The following is a 15,172-nucleotide window of genomic DNA, read 5'->3' as shown; positions in this document are numbered from 1 at the left end:
CTGTGTTAAGCAGGGTGTTAAAGGCAGATGCGTTAGACATGAGTGTGTGTGATGAGGCGGGGGGGGGGGTTATTTTCAAGTGTGTTGTCGGGTTGTCAAGGAGCATGTGAGCTCAGCTTTGGTGTGTGTGGTGCCGGGGTGTGTGTTGTGATGATTCCGGCGGTGGTGGTGGTGAAGTGCTAATGTTTGCGAATATGTGTGATGGGGTGAGTGCGTGTGTATGTTTCCTCCCAGGCTGCTCCACCTCCCCAGCAAACTACCTCTGCATGCATAATTAACCAGGATGACTGGGGAGGTAAACACACAGGGAGGCATTCCATCCCTCTACTCTGTGTGCCTCCATTTAAGTGTGTTTCTGTCAATGTGTGTGTGTGTGTGTGTGTGTGTGTGTGTGTGTGTGTGTGTGTGTCTGCGTGTGTGTGCCCATTTGCATGTATGTGTTTGTGTCAGATAGAGAACAGGAAAAAGATTTGAAGCGAAAGTGCTTCAGAGGCAGAGTTAATGGAATGAGAGCGCTGTCTGTTCCTCTTTTTGTGTGTGTCTACATGCATGTGTTTGTGTCAAGACAGTGTGTTTGCATGTGTGTGTGTGTGTGTGTGTGTGTGTGTGTGTGTGTGTGTGTTTGTGTGTGTGTGTGTGTGTGAGGGAGAGAGAGAGAGAGAAAGAAGATAAATCCCATCTCAAGCTGCCTCTGAAGATGATGTGATGAAAGAGAGGGAGAGAGGATAAAAAAAGAATGAAGGGGGGCCTGTAACCAGTCACAGCTCTGCGCATTATGAACCATCCAGCGGAACAATCAGATTCACCCTTCTCTCCTTCCCTTACTCTCATCTCCTCCCGTCCTTCCTTCCTGACGATATTTCATGTATGCATTCTTCATCCGAGGAGGTCTTCTCAAGTTATTCTTTCTTTCATAAACACATGTAAAGAGGCAAACATTCAGACTCTGATGTCAGTTTAAGGTTTGCAGATCTACAACAACATCATTTGAAGTGGGCAGGGCCCAAGATAATCAATCACATGTGTAGCAGCTCATGTTTGTCTATAGCTAATTAATGACCCCACTGCCTTGTAAGCTTGCGTACAATCTACCATTTTGCATGTGCACGTCTCCGCGTGTGTTAAGTGTGTGTATGCGTGTGCAATGATTGCTGCAGCTCTTATTTCCCAGGAGCCCAGGTTGTAAAGCCCACTCAGTAAATCATCTATCCTCCTCTGTCCTCTGCACCCCCTTCTCCTCATTCTCCTCCACTTCAAACTTATCATTCCATCAGTCTCTCCCTCCGCTTGCATCCCCCCAACCTTAATCTCTGCCTCAGCCTCAACTGACTCTTCCTCTCCCTCCTCCCATTAGACCCCCAATGCCTTGTTGTCTTTTCCCTCCATTTGCTGTGCCATTTTCCTCTCCAGTCACGGTACAGGGTCTAGGGAGAGAGAGAGAGATCTGAGAGAGAAAGCAGGAGAGAGAAAAAGGAAAAAAAAATGAGAGATGGAAGAGCAAAAAAGAGAAAGGTGCACTTTTGGCATTGATAGCATTAAGTGGAAAGAAAGAAAGGAGGGAAAGAAGAAAAAAGAGAGAAAACCAAACGGAGAAAACATAAAAACAAAGGCACACACACAAACAAGAAAGCAACAAGAAAACAGCCAATGTGGGTGTCTTGCTGTGTGTGTGAGCGTCGTGTGTGTTTGCTTCTGCTCCATCCCTCCTTCTCTGTGCTCAAGCAGCAGTAAAATCAATGCAAGCAGTACCTGATAAACAGACAAGACATATCAAGAGAGAGGATTCAGCGATCTCAGCATGTATTCTTCGTCCTCTCTCCTCTCTGACCCCTACTGAGGCAGGGAGCAGTGTGACGTGAAGTGGTGCATCCACAAATACAGCAGACGGCTGGCTCCATAACGCCAGGGCTCTGTGGAGAGATAGAAGCAGAGGAGGAGGTGCAGTGTGGAGGTGGGGAGGAGACGTGATTGGAATGAAAACCCCCTTCGCATGCACAAATACATGTATGTGTGTTAGATTGAAAAGAGAAAAGGTTGGTTTGCTTTGTTTTTAAGTGAGAGACACAAAAAACAGCGAAAATCCAATTAATTATTCTTCAGAACAGCCTATTGTGGAGAAGAGCGGAGATGACAGAACCACACATAAGTCCACAGATAGACTCATAGCATCACAAAAGCGATGTGCGCCTCAGTCCTTCCTCTCTGCTGTGCTCGGCAAGCATGGTCTGGCAGAATCCCACCCTTCGTCCCCCATAAGCATCTTATTTAGGTCATTGTGTAAACAAGAATCTTCACACGCACATACGTACGCACACATATCACTGCGGGTGAAGCACTGCAGGCGGAGGAGATAGGAAGGTAGGAGAGAGGACAGAAAATCTCCAGGGGAATCTATAGGTGTGTGTGTTTAGCTGTGAGTGTGTTTGTGTTTGTTGTATGTGTGTGTGCGTGGATATATTTAAGGGAATGCCAAAAGCTGTGGACCTGCATACATAAACACAAACAGACGTACTGTTTCTCACACACACACTCACACACAAACTGTGTGTTTCAGAGATGAATAATGCTACTGTGCGTCTGGTGGGATGCACCACCGTCCCTGGGGCGGGTTGAATGCTGGGATATTGTGCTGGAACTGGCTGACACGCGCACACAAACACACGAGAACACATACACAGGCTCAGCGCTCTGTCTCCAGGTGACTCTGTGCCTTTTATAGAGCAAGTAGCCCCCTCCTTCTCTTTCTTTTTCTTTTGTATGAATGCGTAAACACACATTCACAAACACACACATGAACCCACAGTCAAAATATTATAACAAACATCACCATGTGCACTTGCATACTGGAACAAACACAACACACTTCATGACATCCTTATTGGTATGCTGAAAGTATGCACGCAAACACACACTGTACCACTTCCCACTTCCCCTTGGAGGAAATCAGAGTTTGCATCTGAGCAGGGAAATACAGGAAGAAAAGAGAAAAAAAAGAAGAGTTTATTTGAACCCCGTGAAACGCAGCATCAAAGACAAACCAGAAAAAATCACTTTATATTGTTTGTTTAGGTAATAAATTGTAATGTCCTGGAATGGTTGGAAAAAAGGGGCTAAGTCTGGGGATCATGTTTGATCCAAAACAGTTATGAATAATGCATTGTACAAAACCAACTAGAAAAAGCTAAATAGGAGCAGTCTGCGAGTAGTTCAGACTCAGAGCCAGTGCTATAACCAAACACTGATGCTCCTCAGATGTCATTTTATTTCTGTGGTCTGCAGTCTTTGAACATATGCTTGGCCTCAGTTATGCTCCCTGAATTGTTAAGATTATTTATTTATTAAACGTACCTGAGTAAGCTCCTACACACCACTCTCTATTCCTCCCTTTCTTTCTCAGACCTGTCAACCACAGCATCACATGTTCGCAGATCCTGACGGCTGCAGCATCGTGGGGTTATTTTATACATACACAAGAACACACAAACAGAGGTTCTTCAAATCTCAACAAGAGAAACAAGAAGCAAGAGAAAACATTTGTCAGTGATGTCCAATCTAAAGTACAGTTATTGATTTAACATCAACTCATGCTGATGAATTGACTACTGTATCTACGTGGTATTTGCACACCTGTGAGTTTAATGTCTGTGAGTGAGTGTTAAAAACATCATCTTCAATGATTCTTCAAGAAAAAAATGTAGAATTTTGCTTTGACTTTAGGTGAACAAAATAGAATTAAAGATTGGAAATAAGGGAAGAAACTGCAGAATGGATCAACCCCAGGCTCAACAGCACTAACCCGGCAATTTCTTTCTCTTTTTTCTCGCTTTCTCCTCTCTCCCCATCTTCAGAACCCCTAACCCCCCTTCCCCCCTTCCCGCCTCACCTCACCTCCCCCTCCCTGCTCTGGCTACAGACGGAGAGAGTAATGCAGTCCTTCCGTGAGCGCAGCGGTGGTTACCACAGCAACCAGCCCTGCTACCAGCAGGAACCCCACGAATTATCCCGCCTGGAGACCTACCGGCAACACCCGCATCATCCCCACCCCCAGCACCCACACCCAGGCCCTGGTCCACATCCAGGCCCAGGCCCAGGGCACGCCAGGTCAGGTTATGAAGCTCATTCGCTGGCAAACCCCTCGAGCATGCCTCCAGCTGGAGGACCAGAAGGACCCAAGGACTGTTACAGCCAGCAAGCCTATGGTGGTTACCCAGGCAATGGTGGAGGGAATGGGAATGGAAATCGAGGTTCAGCACCTTCACAGGCAAAGAAATCCTTCAGAGGAAACAAAGTTCCTCCACCAAATCCCAGTCAGCACCTGCAGGGTCCTGGGGGCTATGGTAACCACATGGGTCCTGGGAATTACTCTGCTCAATATATGAGTGAGGGTCACCTCCAGCAGAAATGGGAGGACCCTTCCCAAATAGCACAGTATGACCAGGAGATGGTGGGCCGTATGGAGGCTAGTGGAACTCCTGCACCTGGTTCCTCCCAGTACATGGACCAGAACATCCTGGGCCACTCCCAGACCCAGTGCCATCCGCCCTCCACTCCTGCCTATACCAGTCCACACCACCAGTCCCATCCACCTAACCCTGCCCCCTCTCCTCTCATGTACCCCCAGAGTCACCTGCACTACCCCCAGCACTCACCCTCACCTGCACCATACATGGAAAAGTGCAGCCCTATGCCTCACTGTTACAAAGGTTACAACATGCCTCCAAATTCCCAGTTTGGCAGACAAATGAGCAGCCACAGCAATCTGAAGCAGGGGGGTTACAGGTCCGCTCAGAACAGCTACGGCTACCAGCAGCCCCCTTCCAGAGGTTATGAGCAGCAGCCCACTTTACAGGCCATGGCCAACCCCCAGGAGCCTCACCCCAAATACCAACACTACAGTCAACCCCAGCAAAACTACTGTCTCTCAGAACTGTCTGTCAGATCACCAGAACAGTATTATCAGACTTGTAGCCCCTCCTCAAGCCACTCCCCTGCACGCTCTGTAGGGCGCTCCCCCTCCTACAGTTCCACCCCTTCACCACTAATGACCAATCCAGAGTCATTCCAGTATGGCCAACCTCCCATGACCCCTGGGGCAGCCTCTTCCTCTTCCTCCTCTTCAGCTGGTATGCAGGAGCAAGCCAGTACCAACACCATGTTGATGCCCCCACGCTCACACCCCTCACCCAATGTGCCCCACGCAACCTCCCACAGCTACACTACCACACCACAGGTCCCCACCATGAAAGAACGTTTCTCAGAAAAATTGTTATCAAACCCCAGCTTGTGGAGCCTAAATGCCCTCACCTCTCAGGTAGAGAATATCTCAAATAACGTCCAGCAGCTGCTGCTTTCAGAGGCCCTGGTGGCCAACAAGAAAGGCAGTAAGCGCAGCAGTGGAGGGAGCAACAGCAGTGCTGGAAATGGAGCATCCTCCAAAAAAGGTGAGGAGTACAGAAGTCCTCCATATGCAGATGGTGGTTGTGGTGGTGTTGGTGGAGGCCCCATGCAGGACCCTTATTCTACCCCACAGCACCAGCCAATGCCTATGGAACTCCATGAAGGGGGCTACTCCAGCAGTAGTGATGAACACCTGGAACGGGGATATTATTACTGTGGCCAAGGCAGAAGTCCAGCACAGGCCCTAAACAACACACAACTCAGCCTCGACACAGCCTCTTCATGCTCCATGACATCGCCAGATGATATGTCCACCAGATCTGGGGACTCAGGTCTGCACAACCTTACCCCTGACCTTACTAGATGTCCATCGGGGCATGGAGGAGACGGCATGAGTACTCCAGTGAAGAGCATTGGTGATGAAAGATCGCCTACAAGTATCATGATTCCCAGTCCTATGAAACAAGAAAGGGACTCACCTTCAACCATACAGCATATCACTGAGCCTGTGAAAGAGAACTTTGAAGAATCAGCATGGACAGAAAAATCAGCTGACAAAGACGAGACGACAACAGAAAGAAATACTGAATGTGAGACAGATTCAGACAGAACAAAATCTACAGAGAAGCTGAAGAAATGGACAGATGAAGAGAAATGTCGAGACCTTTACAGCAAAGCAAACAAAGAGATGACAGAAAAAAGTTTTGCCTATGAGGATATGGTGTACCAAGGAGTCCAGACCTCAGTTGAACAGTCCCCAGCAGCTCTCTCTGACTCCAGCCACAAGGAACAAGAGATGAAATCAGAGGCATTCAAATCTGAGTCTCCAACTGTGTCTGAGAGCTCTGTGAAAACATTGCCTTTCATTTCTAGGGCTGACCTTGAGCAGGATCAATATTCTACAGAGAAAGACGACAGCTCAGAGAACACCTCTCCTACACCCCAAGTTGAAGCCTTGGATGAAAGCAATTCAGACAAGAGGGAGAGCAGAGATGAGGAGGACGAAGAGCAGGGGGAAGGAGAGGAAGAGGACAATAAAGAGAAGGAAGAAATACAGAAACAACAGAAACACTCTCTTTCTCCTCCTCTGTCTGAAGAGGTTAGGGAGCAACTGGGGGAGGGGGAGAAAGTGAGCCAATCTTTGACTGAGGAGCACATGAATAATAGAGATGTACTAGAGAAGCCCACTGTAGATCTCTGCAGCAGAAAAGACAGTCAGAGCACTGAACTCCACACCAACAATGAGTTTGCAGGGCCACTTGCCCATCCAAATGCAGCAGCAGCAACGGCAGCAGGAGATGCTTCTGCAAGGGAGTCAGCTATTGGTGACATTGCTCCTCAGCCTCAGTCTGCTATGCCAGTCTTCTCTGCTCGCAATGACAAGACAGCACCTCCAGCTCAGGCCAGGGATCATATTGATCACAGTGATGCTAAAGTGCTGGAGCCAGACTCTCCTCAGCTGCCAGGGAAGTCGATACTTCCCTCAGCCCCCTCCTGGGCAGACACTCCACCTTCTCCAAAAAAGGGTGATGAGGACATGGAGCCAGGGATCAGCTGTGCCAGTGCAGTGACCCCCTTGGCCAAGTCAGAGCCTGTGGCCCCATCTGCTCAGCCAAGGACATTTGGACGTAAGCATGCCAGGGGCAGAAGGAGAATCATGCATTCGGGTGTGGGAATCAGGAGACAGCTGAGTTTAGAGAGGGAGGGGGAAAAGGAAGAGGAAGGAGCACCCTCACCTACACAGAAACCTTGCATGCCTCCGGGCAAAACTGTACTATTTTCAGATCAAACGGACCTAGCTCATCAGGAGTCTATTGTGAGTCAGATGCCAAAAATGGTAACTGATAGTTTTCGTTCAAGGATGTGCACTCGCTCATTCAATGCACCAGACTTGCCTGTAAAAGTTGAGCCTCACGTGAAGAGAAAACCAGGCCCAAAGCCTGGGTCAAAGCCTGGGACCAAGCCAGGACCAAAACCCGGACCAAAACCAGGGCCAAAACCAGGAGCAAAGCCAGGGCCAAAACCAGGGCCTAAACCTGGTCTAAAGCCTGGACCAAAGCCTGGATCTAAACCAGGACCAAAACCAGGACCAAAGCCTGTGTCAAATGAAACAGAGCTGGCACTGAAAATTGAGACTCCTGTGAAACGAAAACCAGGCCCAAAACCTGGGTCAAAACCTGGGACAAAACCTGGACTAAAACCTGGTCCAAAGCCAGCTTTAAAGCCAGGTCCAAAGCCAGGACCTAAACCTGGACCCAAATCAGCAGATGTTATGCCTTCCACTGACAGTGCACCCATCAAGGCCTCAGTGGGTCGTCCCAAAGGTTCAATTTCTAAAGCAAAGCAGGTACAGCAAGAATCCACTGAACCTTTGACAGGACTGCAAAGCAGGGGCAGGAAGAGCATAAAAGCAACAATATCACAAGTAAACCAGGATGTAAAATCTGTAAACCAGGAAGAGAAACAAGCAAACCATGAGGCAAAAGCCCCAGAGAAGGAGAGTAAGAACATGGTCTTGAGATCCAGAAAGCCATCACAAGAAAAACTTGCAAAAGAAAAAATAGAGGAAGATGTTCTACCTCAGCCGCAAACAGAAATTAAGTCTTGTGATATTTCTCTAGAAGAAGAGGAACCAGTAGTAGAGGAGCAAATTATAACTTACATTCAGAGTGCAGTCAAAAACACAGAGGCTCCCGCAGATCCACCTGCAACACTTTCTCCACCAGCCCCTCCTGAACAATCTGAACAAAAGACATCACATCCATTAAAACGGAAACCTAGCCCAGACATTTCTACTACACCCATAAAGAAAAAGAGGGGTCCGAAGCCAAAACAAAAACCCTTACCCCTTCAAGCCCCTCTGTTGGAACAGGTGACCTCAACAGCTAAAGAAAAGTGTGTTCGCGGCCCCAAAAGAAAGAGAGGTCCACCCAAGAAAGTCTCTGTGGTCACTCCCCAAACCAAAGACAGTCTTCCCAACATCAGTGAATCTGACATTACTAGTGATGTGCCTGTTGTGCCACCTCAATGCCTGACTAAAACAAAAGTTCTCCCACCACGCAAAGGCAGAGGACAGAAATATGAGGCCATGGTGCAGAAAATTACATCTCCCAGCTCAAAGAAACACCTCCCAGTTCCTCAGACAGACAGCAATCTCACTGATGATGTGACAGCAAAGGCTTTGTCTCAACATGTCTTAAAGGAAGGTGAGACATCAATGCTCATAAATAGCACTGAGATGGTAGAGGGAGAAGTGAAAAGCATAGAGTGTAGACAAGAGGGAGTGAAACAACACAAAGGGGCAGTGAGAAAAGAGGAGATGACACAAGAAAGAGAAAAGCATGAGATGAGTGAAGCAGTGTCAACGACAGAGGAGGTGAGGCGAGAGGTGGAAGACGAGGTTGTAAATAAAGAGGAGACAAGAAATGAAAACATAAAACTAGAGATGCAGCAAGATGTCGGAGCCAGCAAGGACTGGCATTCAGTAGAAGCCCCGGTAGAGGTCACGGTTCCAGGAGAGTGGGCACAACAGGCTTCAGAAAGTGTAGCTACAGCTGCCAGTAAGTCCGCCAGAACTAAAAGGAAGCGATGGGCTATGGTGGAGAGTACAGATGCCTCAGTAGTAGCCTTGGAAGCAGGGAGTCTAATAGTTACAACACCAAGGCTGGCCAAACAGAGGGCCATTAAAAACAACCATGAGATGCACCTAAAACAGAGAAGGAAGAAAAGAAAAGGACAAGTCCTTTTAGAAGAAGACACAGTCGAGGAGACAAACACTGAGACAGCAGAACAACAACAGGAGGGTGTAGAAAAGAAGGCAACCCCTGCAGAGTCCACAGTACCTCTGCCAATCAACCCAGATGAAATCACAGAAGCCCCTCAGGCTACTATCACAGAACTAATGCAGAAACCTAGGAGAGGTAGAAAACCATCACTTAATTCAACCAAGAGGAAACGAGGCAAAGCATCATCAGAGCACATTCCTGGCATGCCAGTGAAGGTCCACAAAAAGCCTGGACCAAAGCCTGGGATGAAAGATGCCATGGAAGTTATAGAGGCAGTGGTAAGGGCTGCAGGATGTGAGCAGGCTGAAAAAGAAGAGAGAGAAAAAGAAGAAAGGGAAAGAAGAGAGAGGGAAAATGAGCAACAACAGAAAACATGTATTGTCGGTCCTGTGGTGACAATATCAGAAAAACGGACCGAGACTATTTCTGTGAAAAGAATCAGACGCAGACCAATACATCAAAATTCAAGACTGTCGTTCTGTCCTTATGTGCGGATTATCAACTCCAGAGACTTTTCATCTTGGTGTGCTATAGTCAACAAGCCTGAGGATGCTGTAATATTTCAGAGAAGGAGAAAAAAGGGCATTCTCAGAATGAAGAATCCTTTCACAGTTGCAAAAACAGTGCCACACACTGCTGCCATGTTACAGGGACCCTTGGTAAATAAAAGTATCACTGGCAGGTGTCTAACATGTTGCCTGTGTAGAAAGCCAGCAAATTACAGAGACTTAGGTGATTTGTGTGGACCCTACTACGCAGAGGATGGCGTTCCACGGAAAATTCTGACGATCGGGCACACAGAATCCCTCAGGGAAAAGTCAGAGAAGACCAATGACAGCAGCAGCACCAGTGAAGAGCCAGGCGACTGCTCAAAAAATGAGGGCGAGGGCAGCACCGAGAAGGAGGGTGGCACAGAAGAATCCACTCAAGAGAGCAGTAGCAGCAGGCACCACCATTGGCGCTACAGACGAGCAGAAAGAACAGCAAGAATGGGTCAAGAGGGTTGTCCACGAAGATTAACTCTCCGAGAGAGGTTTAAGAGGATCCAGCAGCTCCAGGCCAGCACAGCTGCCTCAGGTGGCCTTGAGAGCAGTGACAGCACGTTCCAAAGGCTACAAGAAGAGGCCGAGGCTAAAGAGCACTGGGCCCATGAAAACTGCACTATCTGGACCAAGGGGATAATTATGGTAGCTGGGAGGCTGTATGGACTGAAGGAGGCTGCCAACAACTCAGCCAAAACGGTACGATAACAATTACCACTCAAGGGTCTGTTCTGAAATGTGTGCATGCTTAAGAAAGAGAGGAACTCTGTGCAGGCTCTTTCAGAATTTGTGCAGCTTCTTTGAGAAATTGTTGTTAACTTTCGACGTTTTTTTTCTTCTTCTTTTTTTCTTTATTTCCATGTTCTTCTATTGGTCAATGTGTTTGTTTCTTTATTGGTCTGGGTCCATATGTCCGTCTGTCTGACTAACCCCAGAGCTGCTACAAGTGCCAGATTGTGGGGGCGTCCCTCAGCTGCTGTTGGAGAGGCTGCTCTCATAAATACCACTATGTCTGCGCCAAAGAGATAGGTAAGAGACCAACAGAGACAACAGAAGAAAAGGAAAGAAAAGCCAAGGAGAAGGAGGAGAAACGAGGAGGGAAACTGGGAAGAGGAAATTGAACGTGGGTTGAGAGAGCAATAGGGAGGGGAACAAATAAGGCAGGTTGAAAAATGAAAGGTGAAGGAGGAAAGAGGGGGAGGGAAAGTGAATGTGGGTAAAATGAGTGCAGAAAAATGCATCAGAAGTAACATTACTGAGTGCAAGAAGAGATGTCAGAGAGTGCTAGGGGAGAGCAGAAGAGGAAGAGAGGGAGGGAAAGAAGGAGGGAGCTTCGAATAAAGGGGATGATGAGAGGAAAGTGGGACCCTGGAGTGTGCAAGAGAGAGGGAGAGGCGACACCGAGGGAGGAGGATGTGTATGTGTGCATTATTGACCACAACCCCTGTGGCTCCATCCATCCATTCTGCTGTCTGTGGCTGAATGTGTGTGTGTGTGAGTGTGCGTGCGCATGTGTGTGTTTGCATGCATCATGCCTTGCTGCATGAATGCCTGCCTAAATGCTTCCCCATGTTCGCCTTACAACCACGTTGCTTGTGTATGTTCGCCTCAGAGCTCGCGTGCGTGCGTGTCCCTGGTCGTGGTTGTCAATATAAGCGAGTGTTTGTGTGTCAGCACATGTCTTGTATGGCTTCCCCTTACATTACCTCATGCCAAGGAAGTACAGTGGGAGGATTAGAAGGCCTGCCACGTCTGCCGAGCCAGCACAGGGAGCAGAGCGAGGCCTTTTTTAATCCTGCTGAGTGCACCAGCCATATCTGACTGCCTGCCTGCATCGCATCTCATCCACTCAGTCTCCCTCTTTCCTCTGTTGCTATCTCTCTCTGCTTCTTTCTTGCCCATTTATCATTTTAACCCTACCTCTTTGTCATTTAGCTGGGCTTTTTGAGGTGGGGTTTAAGGGATGTTGTGTGTATCCACCTTATGCTATGCGTCCAATTTAATGTTATCATCTATCTGCGACACTTTAGCTTACTCTTTTTTTTCTCTCTCTCTCTCTCTCTCCGTGTGCAGGCTGCACGTTCCACGAGGATGACTTCTCCATCAAATGTCCTAAACATGAGGTAAGAAAATAAAAGCCTACAAAGTGATTTTGGGCTGTTGTGGCTCTGGAGGTAGAGAGATCATCTACTGATTTCAGGGTTATGTCAGTTTCCTTGGGAAAGACACTGAGCCCTACTTTGCTCATGGTGTTAGGCCTCAGTTGTAAGTTGCTTTGGATAAAAGCATAAGGACCTCATTTAAACTTTTCAACAGACAACTACTGACTGGCAACTTACAAAAAGGAGGGACAGGATGGTGCAGAGCATTTGTGGAACCAATATAGTGATATATTTATGTATAACTTATGTACAGCTGTTCCCTTCCCAATGCGTGCATGTAGGTTTTAACAGACAGATTTAACAACCCAACAGAACGGTTATGGCTTCTTTGCATTTCCATTTTACCTCTACTCACCTCCTTTCTTTTATCCTATTTGGCTCTTCCCCCTCACTCTCCTCCACTCCATCCTTCTGCTCATCAGAGGAAAAAAAAAAAAGAGTTCACACATTGCTGTCACAAGCATTAATACCATGGCTGGATAGATGATACAGTGCAGAACAGAAATCACAATTGTCAGCCTTTGTTAAACACAGAAAGAACCAAATATAAAGGCTCAGGTTGGTGTTTGTTGTACCATGGCATCAAGTTCCCTGTCTGCTGAGTAAACCATAAAGGCAAGGATCTCCTCCTGGACTAGGAGAGCTTTTGTTGCTAAATTAAAATGTTAACATTTAGTTTTGTACTAAAAGACAACTACAATTGCAAAGCTGTGTTTTTTGGTGACGACATGAATAGTCCACTCCTGGGTCAGGTTACCTGAAAAACAGACGCCATCTTCTGGTGGCACGTGTACTCAGCACAGAGGGGAAGGTCAAATGTGGAGGGTGGTGGAGGGTAGAGCGGGAGCAATGCTGACATTCAGCATGGAGCAGCGGCGCATTGAGGCAGCGATGGCAGTGGCCTCCCTCCCCTCTCTGCATCTCTCTCCCTCACTCTCCCTCTTTCTTTCCTGTTCTCCTCTGTGCAGACTGACAGGGATGAAAAGCTGGCTGCTGATCAAAACACCCCACCCACCATCGCTGCCTGCTTTTCTCCCCACATGCTCTCACCACCCTTTCTCTCTCTTACTCGCTACTTCTTTCTCTCGTTAGTTCTCTTTCCTCCTCCTTTTTTCCCATTCCCCTTATTTTGCTTCTGTGCTCTCCTGCTGTTTCAGCTCCCTCCGTCTCTCACTCTGTTCACCTCTCATCTCCTGTGAGCTCCCTTTTCCATTTTCAGCAATCCTCCCTTCATCCCTCCTCATCCCTTCCTCCCTCTATCTCTCTCATCTCCTCTCTCCTCCTCTCCCCGCCTCTCTTCACCTCAACTCCCACGTCTAAGCAGCAGAAATAGAGTGTGAGAAACAGAGAGAAAAGGAGAGCAAGACAGAGAGATTGTTGTTAGCAGGCTGAGGCAGAGCTGTCATCAGTTGAGGGATCTGAAGGTCTGTGTGTGTGGGTCTGTGCTGTACCAATTTACGCTGAGCAGCCTAATCAAAGGGAAGAGCAGACTCACATGTACACACACAAGCATGCAACCACCCCACCCATGGGCCCCCTCTGAAATGTTTCCCCTGCCTGCATTCACAACACACATATATCGATGAAACTGCAAACAAATGCTGTCTTCAGCTGTTGCTTCTCGAGTGCTAAGGGACACAAGCTGTGTGTCCACTGGTTCATTAACATGTTACCTGTAAGCTCGCACACATAGGCACATAATGAGTGGCGGAGAGAGATGGGGAGAAGAAAAACAGACTGTTTTGTGCTGCGTGTGAGTGGGAACAAAAGACGAATGGGGGCAGTTACATCAGAGAGCGGCAGAATGAAAGAGACAGGTAGAAAAGAAAAGAAGGGCAACAAGACAGGAAACAAAGGAAAAGACGCTGGGTGATGGAGAAGTAAGGAAAAGGTGCAAAAGAATGAGAGCTACTCTAGGGGGGCAAACTGAAAGAGAAGGAGTAAAGGAGGAGGACTTCAAATAGGGAGAGAAAGAAAGAAATGAAAAGATCGAAAGAGAAAGCAAGAGTGATAAAAACACAGCGAGCAAAGCTGCTGATCTGAGTCCCAGGCATAAGGATGGGCAACTGGCAGTTCAGAGAGAAAGATGGAGAGCGTGAGGAGATACTGGGGGGCTGCAGAGGAGGACAGAGGGAAAGAAAACACTCCACCAACACCGCCACACCAACGCAATTAGTAGGCGTTCCCGCTGTGTCTTTCACAGTGGAGCTGGTTCACTGGCCAGCTGCATTCATCTCCCCACTCGTGCACACCGCAGCCAGCTCACTTTCATGTGTGCACTCTTCAGATCTGCGCAGGAATACTTTCATACAATCATGGATAGCACATAAGTATGAGTGTGTGGTATTGTGCTTAATAAACATACTGCATAGTTACATGCATGTAGAAAACGTATAGAACACAGGAAATTATATATAGAATATGAGATCAACCCCAATGTAGTTGTCATAGAAAGTGTTTGTGAGTTGTATTTATGTCTCTTTCCACTTTCTCCACAGGACCTGTAACATATACCAATGTATCACCTCCACCACCAACACCACCTCTCACCACCTATCCAGTAAAGGCAAAGGAAAACGCTGTCCCAACAGCTGCCTTTACCTAAAAATCATGACGATGACTATGACGGATAGGCACGGTGGCCAGTGGGGCAGTGGGTGGTTAAAACTCTGCGCTGAGGTGGAGCTAGGAGCAATACGAACCCTGGAGAACGCCTCCACGGAGAAGAGCTGCTCACTGACCCTGGCCAGAAAACGTGTTTTCTCAACTGAGCCCCTTACTGGAAGGCAGAAGGTAGCGGAACTGTTTAACAGAAGGATAGACTGCGCTTTAGAGACTGTGCGCCTAGGGTCCAGTGCACAAAGGGGCTGTTTGAAATGCAGAGCGAGGAATACGTGTGTGTTCTGCCTTCGGATGTGTCGCTATCATATTCAGACACCTGGCGGACACTGATTGGACGAGAGCATCCCTCTGGCCACCTTGTCTGTGGGCCAAGAAGTGTGTATGTATGTGTCTGTGCGTGTGGATGTGTGCGTGATAATCATCAAATTGTCATTCTACAGTCCCATCTTCTGTGCGTTTGTGCCGATGTGTCTGTGTGAGAGAAGAAGTGCATCTCCAACTCAAGATGTCATACATCCAAAAACAAAACAAAACGAAAAAAAGGAAAAAACAGCAGCCAACCACCGGATGTACTATCTCAGTGTGTGCGTTTGTGTTTAAAACAAGACACAAAATGAAACAAAAAAGGAAACTGTACATGATAATGTGCTTTACAGGTTCTAAA

General features: G+C 47.6%; 1 protein-coding gene across 2 annotated transcripts; it reads left to right on the top strand.

Moving 5' to 3' along the window:
- The first annotated feature begins 3,925 nt into the window (after positions 1–3,925).
- LOC113170666 (retinoic acid-induced protein 1) lies at positions 3,926–14,507 on the top strand. 2 transcript variants are annotated; one of them, XM_026372973.1, is made up of 4 exons: positions 3,926–10,423; positions 10,660–10,753; positions 11,798–11,847; positions 14,385–14,507. In XM_026372973.1, the coding sequence occupies exons 1-4, from the start codon at positions 3,926–3,928 to the stop codon at positions 14,391–14,393; spliced, it is 6,651 nt and encodes a 2,216-aa protein (XP_026228758.1). In that variant the 3' UTR covers positions 14,394–14,507. The 2 variants fall into 2 exon arrangements, with proteins under 2 accessions (XP_026228758.1, XP_026228675.1); XM_026372890.1 differs by lacking the exon at positions 14,385–14,507 and having other exon boundaries at positions 11,798–11,859.
- The last annotated feature ends 665 nt before the right edge of the window (positions 14,508–15,172 follow it).

This window comes from Anabas testudineus, chromosome 8 (assembly GCF_900324465.2).
Source record: "Anabas testudineus chromosome 8, fAnaTes1.2, whole genome shotgun sequence".
NCBI classification, from domain to species: domain Eukaryota; kingdom Metazoa; phylum Chordata; class Actinopteri; order Anabantiformes; family Anabantidae; genus Anabas; species Anabas testudineus.
Note: the sequence above shows the minus strand (reverse complement) of the source record. Positions and strands in the feature narration are given on the sequence as shown.